Raw genomic sequence first — 18,427 nt, 5'->3', positions numbered from 1 at the left:
TCCCTCGTGGTGGGTGGCATAAAACTGAATGTTTAAAAATTTCCACAGTTCATTTTAAATGTTGCTTTTCGGTTCTGGGATGTTTGTTAGACATAAAGCCGTGAAAACCCAAATCTTCTAACTGGTGTGTATCCAGAACAGAGAGATGGACCAGGCACTCCGAATCCCAGCCTCGTATCACATGCCAGGCTGCCTTCTAAGCAGAGTTAGTCTTGCATTCATGGTGGGGCTCTGTGATGCCTTTTCGTTTGAACAGCTTTATTGCACTATAATTTATATATTGTAACATTCATTTTAAGTGTACAGTTCAACGATTTGTAATAATTTTACTGAGTTCAATACCTGATACCAGAGTCCAGTTTTAGACATTTCTTTCACCCCCAAAAGATCTCTCATGCCATTAGCACTCACTTCCCATTCCTACCCTAGCTCGGGCAGCCACTGATCTACTGTTCATCAATGGAATGGCCTTTCCTGGACATTTCCTATAAGTGGAGTCATACAGTGTGGGTTTCTTGTGTGTCTGGTTTCTTTCACTGGGCATAATGTACCATGCCTTTCTAAAAGATACATATATATATATATATTATTTTTTGCTACCTAGGGGCTTTGGAGCTGGCTGATGTGTATTCTGAATTACCAGGGCTGAAGTGGATGCCTGGAATCACGCAGTGGAAGGTAATCTTTCTTTAAAGACTTCAGTTCAAAAGAGTAGGTTCAGCTTAACAGACTTAGAGTTATAAAAGTTTCAAGTATGTGTTTTTAGGTAACTTGAATAAATACTACGTCAAGTTATGCAGTTTATTGATGTCAAAATTATATTTAGTGACAAATGTTATGATTATACAAATGTGGAAAAGCTTTCTTGCCCTTATTTCATGTGTAGGAATCAGCTTTGTTGCTCTTCTCCCCATGAGGCAACTTTGCTTTTTTAATGGTCTGGGATTCAAGCTTGGCTTCCAACATGAAACAATTCACTTTACAGTTTTAGGCCAGAATCAATTTTGGGGCTTTAAACAACAACCACCACCAAAAAACTACATGGAAAATGTTCTCTTATTATGATTGCCCTGGTTTTTTGGAATGAAAGTGTTTCATCTTTGTTTTTAATAGATTTTATGTAATTTGGGGATTTTCTGTAAAGATTGGTTTGTTTTTTATCTTGGCAGATAGTCTTCCTATCTTGGAGACAGTGAGATCCACCATTTGTCATGTTTGAGAGCATTTACTCTGTTACTCTGTGATTTTTCTTATTGTCTTACATAGTGCCAATAATCCAGAAATGTGCCTTCCCGTGTTGCAGGTAATGACAAAAGATGGGCAGTGGTTTACAGATTGGGATGACGTCCCTCACAGCAGACATACCCAGATTCGACCCACCATGTTCCCACCAAAGGACCCAGAAAAGTTACAAGCAATGCACCTGGAGCGGTGGTAAGTGTGCGAGGCCCTCCAGGTTTGGGGAGGGTGAGGAAGGTCCAGTCCTCCGGGGACTGATAGGCTTTGTTGGGATGAGTTAGAGGCAGCAGGGTGACAACCTCACAGGTGTGAACTTCCCAGCAGGTAGGACATTCTCAATGACTCAGTTACTGGCAGTAGGCATTTATAAATAGTGAAATTGGTTAGAACCTAGACGGTAATATTTTGAATACTTCCTGAACCTTTACACATTATGTATTGGCCATTCTATGAGTGAGGGCTGCCTCAGTATCTGCAGTAAGACATGACTTCTCTCACATCATCTTTATAGTATTTGTCTTAACACAACACATTTTGGATCCGTTAAAAAGCATGAATTACCTTTATTTTTAGCCTTAGGATATTACCACATCATCAGAATACTGGAGGGTTCTTTGTGGCAGTGTTAGTGAAAAAATCCTCAATGCCATGGAATAAACGTCAACAAAAGGTAATTTTTTTTTCTTTTCCCAAAATAATAATATTTTATCAAGTGCTTTTAAAACAAAACCTCCTAGGAGTTTAGTGGAAGACGTGCAGAGACAAAGAGGAGTTGGATGGGCTGGGGCAGAGGGCGGAGCATGAACCAGGGGAGATTCATTTAAATCTCAAGTTTTCTGATACAGACATCTCTTAGGGAATAGGTAAGTGGAAAGAGAGTATAATGCTCTGTGGCTCGAGTTGGAAGCCTCCCAGCTTCTGTTCCGGGCCAGGTGGGTGCAGAGCCCCTGCTGACCTCAGGCTGACCTCAGGCAGGCCAGCTTCAGCATGGCTATATGGAATGATGAAAGACTTGGTCTAGGCCTGGCTAAAAAAACGTACGGCCTGACCTGTTGTGATGAATCTAAACCGACCTGCTGGTCCCTTTCTGAGGCAGGTCAGGAAGCCGAGAGGTGAGGAAAACATGGCCTGCCTTGTCTTGGCACAGCGCTCCACGCGTTGTTGGTGTGTATTGGTTTTTTTGTCATGTTGCTACCCATGTAAACGGGTTTGGAGTCTTCCTTCATTTTGCCTCTGATACATCGTCTTATTTTTTAGAGCAACTTGGTGTGATTTGCTCATTTACATATTAATACTTCTCCCCTTTCTGTTATGTCGGTTTCTTATTCATTTAGTTCAACTCATGTGATTTGGTTGTCTGCCCTGTATGCTCGCATAGCGTGCGCTGCCGGGGGGCTGCGGGCGGCGCCTGCAGAGCGTCAGTGGGCAGCATGCCCTAGTCCAGTTGAGGTGATGGGGCGTGTGAACACAGCCGGGACACAGGCCACGGCATTCGGTCGTGGAGGTAGAACAGAGGGTGTGGTGGAGAAGGGGCCATTTAAGCCAGCCTCTAAGCAAGGCGCCATTGCCAGCAGGGACAGAGCACTGTCATTCACCTTGTTCCGAGGCTTGGAGTTTGTCTGTTTGTTTTCTACATGAAAATAAGAGGCACTCTGGGAGGCAGTGTTGTATCATGTTAAGAGCACAGAATCTCAGACTCCAGCTCCTACACTGAATACCTTTGTGACCTTGGAGAAAATGTGGAACTTGCCTATTTAGAAGCATCTTAATTTGTAAACTTCATTGGGACTAGGAATTCCTACTTTTACCAGTCTTATGATTTGTTAGAACACTACATGTATTTTTAAAAGATTTTTTGATACAAGTAAAACATTTTGCTCATCCTCAAAGCCAAATGTAAATTATATTATTGCTCTAATTCATAAGTTTATTTTCAAGCACGTATTTCCTTAGTGCCAGGAGATGTCCCCTTTTTCCTGATTTCCACAGCGGTTTGTCCATATGCCCTGGAACAGTTCTCACTTTTTTTTCTTATTGTTATACATGTACTTTATGTCCTTGCCTGATATTTTAGGAGTCATGTTTACTCATTCTTTGTGTCCTTCATTGTGGCTTACACAGAGCAGATGCATGGTAAGCATTTTTAGATGGAAACAAGCTGGTGCGATGGGCCTCTCCTAAGGGAAAGGCTGGGTATGCTCTTTGTGGGAGTAAGGTGTAGTCAGTCAGCTTTAACACCAAAGAAATGATGTCCATGAATTTCATTTATGATAGCAAACATTTAAAATGACGGTTTAATAAAATTCTCTGTTTTTCTGCATATAATGCTATACAAAAATGTAATTGATTTAGTGAACTTGATATTTTTAGTTTTCTCGTAGCATTGCTGAGTATGCTGCTCTTTGTGTGTAAATGAACTTTTCCCCTTGGACAGCTGCAGGGTAAGTCTGCAGCGAGCAGAGAAACCACACAGTTGAGCCCAGCAGATCCCACAGAAGGGAAACCCGCCGACCTTGCCAAGCTGGAGAGCCAGTCCGTCACAGGAACTGGTGACACAGAAATAATTCAAACAACTGAGAATTCAGAGAATAATGGCAATAAGAAAGATGGCGTGTGTGGGTAAGAGAAAGGGTTCTGTCTTGATATTGATCTAGCATTTCTCAGCCCTCTTGGATTGAATGGGATCCCACAGCTGCACCTGTTGGGGGTCGCATGGGTGGGTTTGAGAACACAGCACATGCATGGTATTGACACACGCGTGTGGGTGCTGCGCTCCACAGGTGGAGGTTAGAAGGTGGCATCTGCTGCCTAATACGGGACACGTGCAGAAAACCCCATGCTGCACAGAGCCGGGTGCGTGCTGGTGGGAGAGAAAGGATGTGCTTTAGGTGCTTCACTCATCTCGAAGACCACAGATTTATTCGTCTCATCCTAATTCCTTTTCTAGTCCTCCTCCTTCAAAGAAAATGAAGTTATTTGGATTTAAAGAAGATCCATTTGTGTTTATTCCTGAGGATGACCCGCTCCTTCCCCCTATTGAGTAAGGGTTAATTTTAATTTTTTAATTCTTCATTTAAGGAAATTTATTATAGAGTAGTAAATGCACACTAACCACACTTAGCCATTGTTTTGTATTTAGTTCTGTATGGTTTTTTTTAACTGCGTGTTAGAGCGGGATGACACTTTAGAGGTTGTTTACTCAGCTTTTCAATTTAAGTCAAAAGAGAAAGCCTTGTGCACTAAGAGTGTATAAAGATGATGGATGAGAAAACTGGACCGTGATTCTGAAAGCGAATTGCTCAGTCGTGATCCTGAGCGCGCACTACTCAGTTCAGTTGGGAGTCCCGTGGCCGAGGCTGCACAATCAGTTCCTGCTGCAGAAAGGAGGAAGAGGGTGGCGTGGGTGCTAACTGGCAGTGTAGGCAGAGCGTGGAGGAAAAGCGCTTAGGACAACAATCTCAGACTCATGTGTTTCTTACTCATTAAATTTTAGTGTATGTGTGCTAGAGTGGGCACTTGTTTTCTTTATAACTGGTCCTTTGCATACATTTGTAAAAATCTTTCTTCGAAATTAAGTTTCAGAAGTAGTGTTCTCAGGTCCTTGTCACTGGAGTAGCAGCTGACGGGAAGCTGCTCTTGTTAATGCAGGTCTCTGATTCAGTTGTGCCCCACATAAACACTGCCTGGAGGTTTCAGGTGGAAGGCGACGGAGCCGAGACGGTGGGGTGCAGAGCAGAGCCCGGTGCCCTCACCCCACACTGCAGCTTTAGAAATTCAAGTCTGTGGCAGAAGAGAGAGGTGTTCAGAGACAGTCTACCGGAACTTGATCTAAACTTGTAAAAAACAGCACTTTTTTGTTTCCAGGAAATTTTATGCTTTGGATCCTTCCTTCCCCAAGATGAACTTGTTAACTCGGACCACAGAAGGGAAGAAAAGGCAGCTCTACATGGTTTCCAAGGAGCTGCGAAACGTGCTGCTGAATAACAGCGAGAGGATGAAGGTATCACCGCCGGGCGCAGAAGGGTGTGGCTTTCCACTTCCTTTCTGAGGGCAGGTTTGATGGGGGGAGCAAATCCCGGCACCTGCCTTCTCTGCCTGCAGCGTTGGCTGAGGGGCCCTGAGCCTGCCCTGTGGTTTCAGAGCTGTTGGCCAGCACAGGGCTGAGTGGTCCCTGACTCTGTGGCCTGTGTCCTTCTGTGCCACTGTCCTTGTACCTGGACAAGCCTTGGTGTGGGCCTCATGGCTTGGCCTCCTGGGAGATAGAGCACAGAGGTTTTGGGGGCTGCGACTGTTGCTGCTCCTGTGGCCCTTTGATTTGTCCTTACAGACATTTTCCTTGGAACTTTGCCAGTTTTAGGTCCCCCTTTCACTTGCATTACTACTCTCTGAGGGCATCCACGGAGTCAGAAAGATTGAACTATTTCCGTAACAATACGGACACAAGATCTGCTTTTTCACTCCTGTCTCGGGTTGCTAGGCCAGGTGGCCTCTGACAGCATTCTTGCTCTTAGTGGCCACTGAAATGTGTGTTGACATATTCTTATGTTTTCAAAGTTTCCCAGTTTTAATTTTTTTTTTTTTTTTTTTTTGAGACAGAGTCTCACTTTGTTGCCTGGGTTAGAGTGCTGTGTCGTCAGCCTAACTCACAGCAACCTCAGACTCCTGGGCTCAAGCAATCCTCCTGCCTCAGCCTCCCAAGTAGCTGGGACTACAGGCATGCGTCACCATGCCCAGCTAATTTTATATATATATATATATACACATATATATATATTAGTTGGCCAATTAATTTCTATTTATAGTAGAGATGGGGTCTCGCTCTTACTCAGGCTGGTTTTGAACTCCTGACTTTGAGCAGTCTGCCTGCTTCGGCCTCCCAGAGTGCTAGGATTACAGGCGTGAGCCACCGTGCCTGGCCTCCAGTTTTAATTTCTACGGTGGCAGTTATTTGTGCCCTTGAGCCCACGTACACAGAAGTCGTTAGCTGGTTCTTGAGTGAGAACTGTGTTAGAGGCAGGTGGCTTCTCCGTGGTTTTCTGTTTCTCCTTCCCTCTCCCCTTCAGCAGCTGCTTCTATACAGCCTTGCCTCCTTTCAGCAGAGGGGATGTTGAATTGATTATTCTGACTTTATCTATGTGTGTATTTCAGCCAATTTTTTTTTTACTTATAGGTTATTAACACAGGCATAAAAGTCTGGTGTCGAAATAACAGTGGTGAAGAGTTTGGTTGTGCTTTCCGGCTGGCACAGGAGGTAATTTTAGAACAAGACTTGACTAACAAGAGTCCTGAATCCCTGGGAAGCAGCTGGGGGGACACTAGGCTTTCCAGTCGGCAGGACGCTGGGCGTGGCCACTCCTGCAGGTCATTCAGCTCCCCCCTCTGGGAGGTGGGGCCATAGTGAGTCCTGGACACTGGGCACAGAACGTCCCTCAGAGCCCGTGATTGCTGTCGTTCAGGAATGGCATTATGGTGCTCTGTCTTATTTCCACAGGGAATATATACATTGTATCCATTTATTAATTCAAGAATTATTACTGTGTCAATGGAAGATGTCAAGACACTATTGACCCAGGAAAATCCATTTTTTAAAAGACTCAGCTGTGACACATACAGTCAAGCCAAGGACCTGGGTAAGCAGTTTGAATTGCATGGAGGCTTAATTTGTATTATCTTTATAAGGGCAGTGAAAATACAAGTGTTTCTGTTTTTCTGGGATATCTGGGATATATATTTTCTGGGATAATCATACATCATAGCTTTCTTTTTACTGATTATATCAATTTTCAGAGGTTTTTTTTTTTTTTTTTTTTTGTGGAAGCCTAATTGACATGGATCAAAGGCATCTCTTGGGGGTTGCTCTACTTCCCCGGCCCTGGGAGAGCCCCTGGTGTTGCCCAGAAGCCCACAGTGAGCCTGTGTGAGTAGCCCCAGCCAGAGCTCCTGCCCAGCTGCCTGTCGGCAGGTTCCTGGTGCTTGGGTTCATCTGTTCCTAATGCAAGGAACACAGGTAGACGAGACCAGTTAACATGAGGCATCTGGTTTGTTTGATGTTTTAACTGCCCTTGTTAAAGCAGAATAATACAGTCTCGCCAGCAGTTCCTACTGTTATGCTGGCCAGGCAGGATAGATTATTGGTGGCATTATTGTTTTCATATTTCATAAACTTCCACTTCAAATCACTCTAGTGACATTTTCCCCTAAGCATGAAAATAATTTCACCAAGCCATTCTAATTTTGTCCTTCTTTTGTTTTCATTCTTATTTTTTATAACCTGTTCAATATTTCTGACTCGATTTGATGAAAACCACACAAATCAGCTACTACAGTTCTTACCTGTTAAAACCTGCTCACGTGTTCCTACACAACACAGCCAAGCTGTGTGGAGTCTGTTCCTGCTGTTGTCTCCTCAGGTGAAAACCTCGATATAAAGTAGAGATTATTTTAAAGAATAAGAGAACTGTTTATACTTGTTTCTTTTTTCTTTTAATCCTATGTTTAGGTGATTGCAGTATCATTTTTTGCAATTCTTGGTGTATTTCATGCTGTTTCTAGGAGTTGGTGCTATAATTTATTTAATCTTGGATTTTGAGGATTAACCAGTAGTTACTCTCCAGCCTCCCTGCTTCTTTGAGTGACTGGTCAAGTTACCTTACTTTAAATCCTTTGCTTCAATCCTCGTCCGGATTGTCCTTACTGCCTTGCTCGAACTTGGCTTCAGGTTTGGAGGCCTCTTTTTTCACCTAGATCTTTGAGACCAAGAGTGTGTATAATTAATGTTTGTTCACTTTCTTCGAAATTGTTCCCACAGCACTAGGCACCTAAACATGCTTGTTGCATGTGCACACTACCTGGAAAACTTGGCAAACATGTGTCTGTTTCTCTTGCAGCAAAGGGAAGCATCGTGCTGAAGTACGAGCCAGATTCTGCGTAAGTGGGTCCACACCTTGTCAGTAGATGCACTCGCCTCGTAGCTGTGTAGTGATCCCGGTGGTGAGGGAAGCGTTACGGGAGGGTGGGACCTTCATGACTCAGAAGCCTTTTATGATTGTTCCCCTAAAGGTAGTATCGTGAGAACTTCAGAACTGAAATATTCTTGTTAAGTCATCAGGAGGATTCTTTTTTATAGAGCACTCAGGCCAAATAAATGCATTTTTATTTATAGAGAATAAAATATGTAGTACTTACTCTTCAAGCATTAGAAATTGAGTCAATTTTATGTCTAATGCAGAATAAATGTAACAGGTAGATGAGGTTGAGTTCCTGCGTCTTCATCGTTGGCTCAGACGATGAGTGTTGGTCACTGTATGCAGCAGGGGTGGGGCGTGGGGTGCGTGGTGCTCCTGTCACAGGCCTGGTGTCCCCCGAGCCTCATGGAGCCCTCGGAGCAGCAGGCCCTGGTGTCGGCAGCACTTGTCAGATGAGGACAGCAGGACGCAGAGTTAGGTGGCTTGCCTGAGTGTCTCAGCTCGAGTGGCAGGATCAGAGTCTCACCTATGACAGCTGCCTCTTTGTAAAGTAAAGCACCAATTTTTGTCTTTTTCTTTGAGATATAGTCTCACTCTGTTGCCGGGCTAGAGTGCCGTGGCGTCAGCCTAGCTCACAGCAACCTCAAACTCCTGGGCTCAAGTGATCCTTCTGCCCCAGCCTCCAAAATAGCTGGGACTACAGGCATGTGCCACCATGCCTAGCTAATTTTTTTCTATATTTTTAGTTGGCCAATTAATTTCTTTCTATTTTTAGTAGAGACGGGGTCTTGCTCTTGCTCAGGCTGGTTTTGAACTCCTGACCTTGAGGTGATCACCCTGCCTAGGCCTCCCAGAGTGCTAGGATTACAGGCATGAGCCACCGTGCCCAGCCTAAAGCACCATTTTGAAGAGGAGGAAATAAAACGGGGTGCAGGGCTGAGTGGGATTTGCAGGGTGGTTAGGTAGAGCCACAGTGTATGTTTCTTTGGGAAGTTAGCATTTGACCCCGGTCTGAGGGAAGAGAAGGAACTGCCCGGGACACATCCTGAGGCAGGGGTGGGCCAGAGGGCGCTGGGGTGGGGCTAAGGCTCAGCCTAGGAGGGGGGAGAACGGAGGGGTAAGACCTGCACCCCTGCATGGCCAAGGGTCTCGTGTGTCCTCAGGAGTGGACTGTAGAGAGTGGGTGGGCAGGGGAGGGTGAGAGGCAGGTGAGAATGATAAACAGACCAGTTGGGGGGCGGCTTGGTGGGGTCGAGCAAGGCCGTGAGGATGTGTCCCAGGTGGGTTGTGGGTGGTGACGGAGGAGCACCCGACATAGGCTTCTGGGTTTGAGTTGAGCAAATGTCATCTCCCAAAATGTGAAGAATAGGAAAGAACCAACACACTAAGTTTGAAATGCTTGAGTAGACATGAAAGTAGACATTAGGGTGGGCAGCTGATAGAAGTATTAGGAATTCAGAGGAAAGAAAGGCCCAGCTGTGGACATTTGGGATTTATGAGCATCTAGATCCAGTGTGAAGCTATGAGGCTCATGAGATAACTTAGGAAGACGGTGTCGGGGACACAGGTGTCGGTCTGCCTGGGGTATGCCGTCATTAGAAGGGGCAAAGGCGGTAGAAGCGGGAGTGGCCGGGGAGGCTGGAGCAGAACAACGCGTGGACGTGCAGAAGCTGGGGGGAAACGGGTGCTGGGGATAGGGGCAGTGCCCCACGCAGAGGTGGTGAAGGCGGGTGGCGTGGGCAGCGTGTGGAGTGGGAGCCGATGGGAGAGGGCAGAGCAGTGTGGAGCTGGCGTGGCGGGCTCCCGAGGGTTGGCTGTGAGTGCCATTGGCGGGGCTTTGTGGGGTGAGGGCAGTGGGTGACGAGAAGGTTTCAGGAGGAGACGGGGGGAGGGGGTCGCTTGTCTGCTGTATCACAAATGCACGGTGCTTTTACAAAGCAGTTTGAATAAGGGCCCAGAAATGGTTTTTCAAACCATGCGGCCCATATAGAAAATACAGGGCTATCTTAAGATATGGACTCACTTTTCCACATGTAAACACCAGTTTTTACTAGTTGAAATACACAGGTGAAAAGACAGCTTCAGAAATAATTATTAGATTTTATTTTTTTTAAAAGGTGGCAGTTTGGGAATTTTTCGTATTTTCCTCTCACTCAGTGCCCATGCTTTACCCTAGGAAAGTGGAAAGATAATTAAGTAGGGCTTTTAGGCGCCTAAAAACTAGAGCAGAGGCGGTATGAAGCAAGTTGAATAACAGTGCACAAAGCACTTGGGAAGGGGCGGCCTCGTGGTGCACGCCCACCGTGGCTCTGCTAAGGGCGCGCTGAGCAGCCTCGGGGCTGGAGAGCTAGAGACAACGCCTCAGCACAGAGTGCTGCACGCTGGGAGCAAAGTGGCACGTGCCCGGCAGGGCTCAGTTTGCGACGGGGTCACTAGACACAGTGTTAGGCAACGCACTGAGTGTCGAAAAGATGGTCCTCAGTCCCACACGTGCTTCTCGTTACTTTGGGCAAAGTCACCCAGATCCTAAGGAGCCTCGGTTCATTCGGTTGGATATGTGAGGGCAGCTGTGAGGAGCACCGGGAGACGTGCCTCTCATTCGTTGGGTGGGTGGGTAGCATGCACAGGACTTCAAACTTGAAGTAGGTAGAAATTCTGGCATTGAAAGCATGTGTGAAGTCTGCAGATTTGGGGGCTGTTCCATTGTGAACTCTCAGAAGGAAAGGCCAGCCCAAGGGTGTTGATCTTATTTGGGACATGAAGAAGGATCCTAGGGTCACAGGTTAAGATGTCCTTCTAGTAGTTTTGGCGGTTTTGTGGGTATTCTTTTTGTTTTGTTTTTTGAGAGGCTGCATATTAATATCTCTTTAGACGCAATTGTGAGAAGGTTTAACATTTACACGAAGCCATTTTTATTCGTAGGAACCCAGATGCCCTGCAGTGTCCCATCGTGATGTGCGGGTGGCGGGGCAAGGCCTCCATCCGAACGTTCGTGCCCAAGAACGAACGGCTTCATTATCTCAGGATGATGGGGCTGGAGGTGTCGGCAGAGAAGAAGAGCGAGGGGGCTGTGCTAGCAGGCGAGGAGAGTGCAGGCGGTGCCGGGCAGCCGGAGGACCAGGCGAGCGAGGAGCGGAGAGCAGAGGAGGACGGCTGTGACTGCAACGCGGCAGCAGGCTGTCACCCGGACACAGACGCGGGCTGCAACTCCAACGCGGCAGCAGGCTCTGACCCGGACACAGATGCGGGCTGCGACTCCAACGTGGCAACAGGCTGTGACCCGGAAACAGATGCGGGCTGCGACTCCAACGTGGCAGCAGGCTGTGACCCGGCCGGGGCCGAGCCGGCCCGGTGAGCAGCCCCAGGCCAGCCCCCGCCTTGGTCATGGTCATCTGAAACCAAATCCAGAACTGATTCCGACCATTTCTAAAGATGCAGGCTGACGGTGATAGGCGAGGTCCGAGTGATCAGCTCTGCTTTCCTGTTCTTACAAAAGCTATTCTTGGGGCATCCCGGAGTTGCTCGCTTTGCTTTGTTTCTTTGCCCGAGCTGGGTCTAGTGTGTGTGCTGCTCTGCTGCTGGTCTTAGACTTTCGCTGTTAAAGTCGTACTTCTGTCGAGAAATAAAACTACCCTTGCAGAATTTGAGGTCCCTTTCGTGAAGCCTATATTGGTCTTAAGGTCCAGTATTTTTTTAATTATTATTTATAGAAAGAACCTACAACTCTATGAATTGTTGGGAAACTGTACTATAAGCTTTAATAATTGAGTTTCACATTAGCAGTGTGACCTTATTATGCAGTGGGGTTAATATCTGAGGCCTCAGATGACTTCCGTGCCTTTTGTAATAAAGGATAAAATAAGATGTTTCTCAAAGTAAGAGCTGTATCGTGAATTGTGATACTAATTATGGGGGAATTTTATGTGCTTTTATGGAATGAAGTGCTTTGCAATTTTTATTTTTAAATGGGGCTTGGGATCCTTGGAATATTTAAATAAAATTATTAATGATAATGTGTATATTCATATGATTCTTGTTTTTGTTCTCCTGAGGCAGAAAGAACAAGTTTCTTCCTTTTTGGCTAAATGGAAATGTTAGAATTGCAGCCCTCTTTCTTTATCTAGTGAGAGCAGCTGCACCTCAAAGGCTGGTCCCGAGTGAAGTCGGCTGTCCCGCGAGAAGCACCGCACTGAGGCGCTTTCCCGTGGTCGGCCTCTCCTGCCTGGAGGGTGCAGACTGGGGGCCCCGGGTGTGGGGGGGATGGGCTCCAGGCCTCTCCTGCCTGGAGGGTGCAGACTGGGGGCCCCGGGTGGGGGGGGATGGGCTCCAGGCCCGGGGTGGGGGGGGTGGGATCCAGGCCCGGGGTGGTTCCCTCATGCCCGGGCTGGCGGACCTGTCCGTGAGGCTCATGGGCAGGAACTGCCTGGCACCTCAGTCCGTCACACTCACTGACGGGTTCTGGGGCCGGTGACACCTTATCCAGACAATTTCAAACCTTCGCCACCCTGCAGCAGGGCGGTGGGTGGGCCTCAGGCCGGCGCCTGGCCTCAGCGGTCGCCAGCACAGCGTTAGGGCGTCGGGCTGCGCAAACCCAGACCGCACATTGCGTGGGGTCGATTCGTCTCCTGAGTGTGTTTTGAAAAACTGTAACTCACTGGTATGTGGAGCTCCTGTTTGCCCCTCACTTGAATTCTCTAGTTAACATTTTCCACATGTGCACGAGCATCTCTGTGTGTACATAACTCAGTTTTTTCTGAGCCATTTGACAGCCAGTTGCACACATGTTCCAGTGCGCCTTGCTACTTAGCGTGTCTTCCCTAAGGAGAAGGCCCTCTTCACTGCTCCCAGCACGAGCATCAGCAGGAGCGCTTGATGCAAGTCGCCAGCTGACCTGCGAGCTCGCTAAAAGTGCCGTGGGCCCAGCAGTGTCTCCGCGACTTGTCTTTGCCATCTTGTCTCCCGAGTCCACTCCCATCCGGAATAATTCCCAGCCTCACGGCTGCGATCCAGACAGCTTGCGGGGTCCAGGTCAGTTCTCTGTAGAATGTCTTTTGGTCTAATGTGTCCCCACAGTCGATGCATTTTTGGCAAGAGTAGCACAGTTCTTTGCACGGCAGCCTGTCAGGAGGCTCACGATGTTGGTTTTTCTCCTCGTATTGATGTTAAGTTTCACTTAGGGTGGTGTCTGCCCGCCATGTCTCTCCACATGGAGAGTTAGTATTTTGCAGGGAGATATTTCAAGGCTATATATTCACACTTTTAACTGTCAACTTTAGCATCTCTTGATAATTTTTCTCTTAACTGATTTTTACCATGGTAGCTGTAAAATGATGATTTTCTGCTTTATTATCCCTTCTCTTTTTTTTTAATTTTAAATTTCTTTTTTATTTTTATTTTCCTGAGTAGCTTACACCTAAGGCATAGAATCCCTTCTCCATTATTACTTTTCATTCTATACTAAGTGCTCTATCCCCTATTTGTTTGTTTATTCATTTATTGATATTAGTATGGATTCAAGGATTCCACTTTATTCAGTCAGTTCTAATCTGTTAACTGTCATTTATTTTGATGCTCAAAGTGCTCCTGAATGGCCAGTGGGAGCTGCTTCTAGTTGCTTCCAGTGTCCTGCATGGCCCTATCATCTCTTTTGGCACAATGGGAGATCCCTGGCTCCTTTTGTGAGGCTTGTTAGTTAGACCCCCAAGATCTGGCGGTAGGTGTGTTCATTGCTACTGGGGTATCATTTCTCACCCTCAGCAGACATTAACTAGGAAACAAATATATCTGTGTGTACACACACACACACACGTGTATATATAGTTGTCCCTTGATATCCATGACCCCCTGTGAATACCCAAATCCATAGATGTTCAAATCCCTGATATAAAATGATAACAGTATTTGCATATAATGTATGCACATCTTGTATGTTTTAGATCATCTCTAGATTACTTAAAATGCCTAATACAGTGTGAGTGCTATGTAAACAGTAGGTACAGTGTATTGTTTAGGGAATAATGACAAAGAAAAACGTCTACATGTTCAATGCAGACGCAGCCATCCATGTTTAGATGTATATGTGATTTTGATCTGCGACTGGTTGAATCCATGAAAGCAGAAACCTTGGATGCGGAGGGCCGGCTGTTCATACACCTGGTCTACCTACGTTGTTAAAAGCCACGTCACGCCAGTGCGTCCGATCCCAGCACAGCACGCTGGGTTTTCCTGCTGGTGCCTCTTCTGTGCTTACAGCTCCCTCTCTGGTGGCAGGCTGCATGCCCCGATTTCCTCACTGCATTTACAACATTGTTTGACCCTTGCATATACTAATTACCTGTTTTTTGCTGGGGCTGGACCATCAGACCATGGCTCTCCAAAAACTCACCGGCTGTGCCAGGGCCAAAAAAACTTCAGCACCCTTCCTCCACGCCCTGTCTAGTGACACTCGCTGTCCCAGTCCCTGGACTGGAGGTGCTGGGCAGGGAGGGGAGGGGGCCTGGTTGCCCACAGGTGCGGAGGGGTTTAGTGACTGCATCCCCCACCTCAGCTCCCAGAATGTTTGGGGCAGCCAGACCTTGTTCTCCAGAAGGGGGTTACTGCAGAACGCTTCTCTGGTGAACCTGTCCAGCTCCAGAGAAGCCCTAAAGATAGTGGCTTCAGGGCTCCCAAGGAATGGCCCACTCCTGTCACCCTGTGGCGACACTCAGAGATGCGGTGGTTCCAAGGCTCGTTGCTGCCAAAGTGCCGTGAGCCCCTCGCTTAATTGAGAGCAGACAACCCGGGGTCACCGGACATCTGAGAACAGCCTCCAGCTTTGAATATAGGGATCGAAGCAAACAGAGAAGCCACCAGCAAGAAGCACAGACTACACAGGGTGAAAAATACTTGCTTAAAATCCTGTTCATCGGTAAAGTGGACAGTGATGACGGGGCATGGCTAAGCCTGATGAGACTATTTAAAGAACAAGGAAAGGATATTCCTAACACGAATGGTTACACGGAAGTGTTTTCTTTCTTTTTTCTTTTTTTGAAGACAAGGTCTCCTCTGTTGCCTAGGCCGGAGTGCAGTGGTGTCATCGTAGCTCACTGCAGCCTCGAACTCCTGGGCTCAAGTGATCCTCCCACCTCAGCCTCCCTGAGTGCTAGGATTACAGGTGTGAGCCACCATGCTGGGCTCTTTCTCTGATTTTAATCAACACTTTGGCAGGGTGCCGATCCACAAAGAGTGCATTGCAGAAGAAAAGACACTGGCTGAAGCAGGATTTCTCAGCCCTACCTAGACAGGCTTGTCTGTGACCAGGGTCTCTGAAGTCACCCCATGGATCTGGTGGGTGGAGTATAAACGGGAGACAAACTTTCTACTTAAAACCCTTTGTTCCGAACCTCTGAACTTTGAAATACTTATTAAGAAGGTGAATAAAATAAATTTCCTAAAAAAGAATGACAAACGTGACATTGACCCAACGAGCTAGCTTCACACACCTACAGATGTGTAAGTGTGTCTGCAGTGTCATTCGATGCAAGGTGATTTACAGCAGAAGACCAGGAAGCCCCCTGGTGACCAGGGCCCTGGGACATAAGTGGTACAGCGCCACCTGCTGGAATGCTGCAGCCACCAAGGGGGTTGAAGCGGCTTTCTGTGTCCTGGAGTCTAATAACCACCGAGAAAGAGGAAGGCAAGTGCAGTCAAGAGTGTTTACTCTGTTGCCATTGGGGTAAAAGGCAGAGATACACAGGCTTCTAGACAGACAATCAGACTTCTGAAGTTTCATAAAATGAAAGATACAGAAGTTGACAATATTGTTTGGCTCTGGGCAGGGGATCCACTGTGGCCCCAGGCCCAGGTTAGGAAAGAGATTTTAAATACAGATGCTCCTCAACCTAATGACCGGTTATGTCCTGAGTTGAAAATGGATTTAATACACCTCACCTACCGGACGTCATAGCTAGCCTGTCCTAGCTTAAACGTGCTCAGAACACTTTCATCAGCCTGCCGTTGGGAAAATACCTGGCAACTCAGTCTGCTGTAGCCTTGTGGTCACATGGATGACCAGGGGCTGCAGCTCGTGGCTGCTGCCAGTGTCACGAGAGAGTATCTACAGCGCATCATTAGCCCAAGAAAAGATCAAAATTCCAAGTCAGTTTCTATTGAATGCACACGCTTTTGGACCATCACAAAGTTGAAAAATCATAAGTCAAACCATCATAAGTTGGGGACCATTTATGTTGAACCATGGGAATCTTAGACCTATGTAATAAATAAGTGAATGATGAATAAATGAATAAGTGATGTAAGAGATATTTGTGCATATGTGAGTCCAGAGGGCAGAGTTCTTAGTGGACATCCATGGCCTCTCTCTATATATATTTATATATATATATTTTCACATTAATAAAACATTTATATGTGTTTTGTTTTTGTTTTTGAGACATAGTCTCACTTTGTTGCCTGGGCTAGAGTGCCGTGGCGTCAGCCTAGCTCACAGCAACCTCAAACTCCTGGGCTCCAGTGATCCTCCTGTCTCAGCCTCCCGAGTAGCTGGGACAACAGGCATGTGCCACCATGCCTGGCTAATTTTATATATATATATATATATATATATATATATATTAGTTGGCCAATTAATTTCTTTCTATTTATAGTAGAGATGGGATCTTGCTCTTGCTCAGGCTGGTTTTGAACTCCTGACTTTGAGCAATCTGCCCACCTCGGCCTCCCAGAGTGCTAGGGTTACAGGCGTGAGCCACTGTGCCCGGCCTATATGTGTTTATATATGTGTTTCACATTAGCAGATGGAACTCCATTCTCAGAGCACTTCTCAGGAAACAGGACACCGGGCTGTGTGTGTCACTCACTTTGGCGAGCGCTGATCGGCCTGGCGTGGAGGGCCAGAGCCTCGACTCCTGCCCTGCTCTGGTGGCCTGTGTGCCTCTGGGGTGGCCCCGAGTCCCCCGCCTCCAGGACTCTGCCCTTGTGCATTTCTCTAGGGGTGTGGGCTGCACCCAGCGGCTTGCTTCTAATGCACAGGATGACAACAGTGATGGGGTGTCGCTTCCAAATGAGGCGAGAGGAGACTGTGACTTCCATCTTGCTGGTGGCACTCTCTCTCGTGCAGTGCTGGGGTCCCCAAGACCACCTCTAGGTCAGATGGTCTACTAGGAGGGCTCCCAGGACTCAGCGGCGGCCGTGATCTGTTATAGGGAGAGGCTCGTAAACGCAGCAGAGGGAAAAGGCACACGGGTGACACCCAGAAGAAACCAGGCGGGGGCTTCCAAGAGTCCTCCCCCAGGGGAGGCACACAGGACATAGTCCATCCGGTGGGTCATGACAGCCCGCGCACAGTGTCGTCTACTAGGGCAGCTCACGGGAGACTCAGTGCCCAGGGCTCCTGCTGGGGTCACGCGGCACCTGTGTCTGGCACGCCCAACATTCCCACGGGGAAGCAGGTGTGCAGCACGTCGTTCGCATAAACAACTTAGGCACAGCGAACCGCTCGCATCGGTTGGGGTGCTGGCAGCACTCCCGAGACCCAAGCGTCCAGACGCCAGCCAAGGGAGCCCTGCATCGGGCCTGCTGTGCACGCACTCCTGCACGCCTGCCTGCCTCCCCGAGGGGACACTCGCAGAAGCAAGGAAGTGGGGCCCTGAGGCCAGCGACTCACTTGGCACTGAGTCCTGCCCACAGCCCTGAGAGTGGGCTTGGAAGCGGATCCTTCCCTGGCTGAGCTTGAGACGACGACCCTCTTGAAAGACCGTGAAGCAGAAGACCCAGCTACGCCAGGCCAGCACTCCTGACCTTCAGAAACCGAGATGTTAGATGCTGTTTCAAGCCCCCAAATCTGGGGTAATTTGTCACAGAGCCATCGATAACTGACACCGTTGCTTACTTCCTGACTGTGCGACCCTGGGCAAGTTTCTTAACATCTCTGGGCCTCCCTTTCCTCATCTGCAGAATGGGCACAGCGGTGGCAGCCTCCTGATGACAGGCTGTGCCGAGGGCTGCGTCAGCGAATGTATCACCGCACCGAGAACAGCGTCTCGGAGCCAGGGTTTCACGGCCACGGCTGATTGTGGGCAGGGAGTGCCAAGACCGTACATTTACTGATAAGCACTGCTTTCTCCTTTTGCTAGTGAATAAAACCTTTTGATCGGGGGAAACCGAAGAGGAAGTGGGTGAAGTGCCTGGAGACTTAGTCGTCGTCATTGCTCACGTGCTCCGCTGCT

At 47.6% G+C, this 18,427-nt stretch overlaps 1 protein-coding gene across 1 annotated transcript in view; it reads left to right on the top strand.

Annotated features, from left to right (window-relative positions):
- The window catches only part of NSUN2 (NOP2/Sun RNA methyltransferase 2), a 28,460-nt gene extending 16,237 nt beyond the window's left edge, over positions 1-12,223 (top strand). Inside the window, exons 10-19 of the mRNA XM_076007925.1 lie at positions 605-678; positions 1,304-1,434; positions 1,813-1,909; positions 3,674-3,858; positions 4,187-4,279; positions 5,104-5,239; positions 6,410-6,490; positions 6,731-6,869; positions 8,127-8,166; positions 11,127-12,223. Coding sequence (XP_075864040.1) covers positions 605-678; positions 1,304-1,434; positions 1,813-1,909; positions 3,674-3,858; positions 4,187-4,279; positions 5,104-5,239; positions 6,410-6,490; positions 6,731-6,869; positions 8,127-8,166; positions 11,127-11,559 — 1,409 coding nt within the window. The 3' untranslated portion in view covers positions 11,560-12,223. The remainder of the gene's footprint in view (positions 1-604; positions 679-1,303; positions 1,435-1,812; positions 1,910-3,673; positions 3,859-4,186; positions 4,280-5,103; positions 5,240-6,409; positions 6,491-6,730; positions 6,870-8,126; positions 8,167-11,126) is intronic.
- The last annotated feature ends 6,204 nt before the right edge of the window (positions 12,224-18,427 follow it).

This window comes from Microcebus murinus, chromosome 11 (genome assembly GCF_040939455.1).
Source record: "Microcebus murinus isolate Inina chromosome 11, M.murinus_Inina_mat1.0, whole genome shotgun sequence".
In the NCBI taxonomy this organism is placed as follows: domain Eukaryota; kingdom Metazoa; phylum Chordata; class Mammalia; order Primates; family Cheirogaleidae; genus Microcebus; species Microcebus murinus.
The sequence above is the reverse complement of the archived record's forward strand: the minus strand, read 5'-3'. Positions and strand labels throughout refer to the sequence as shown.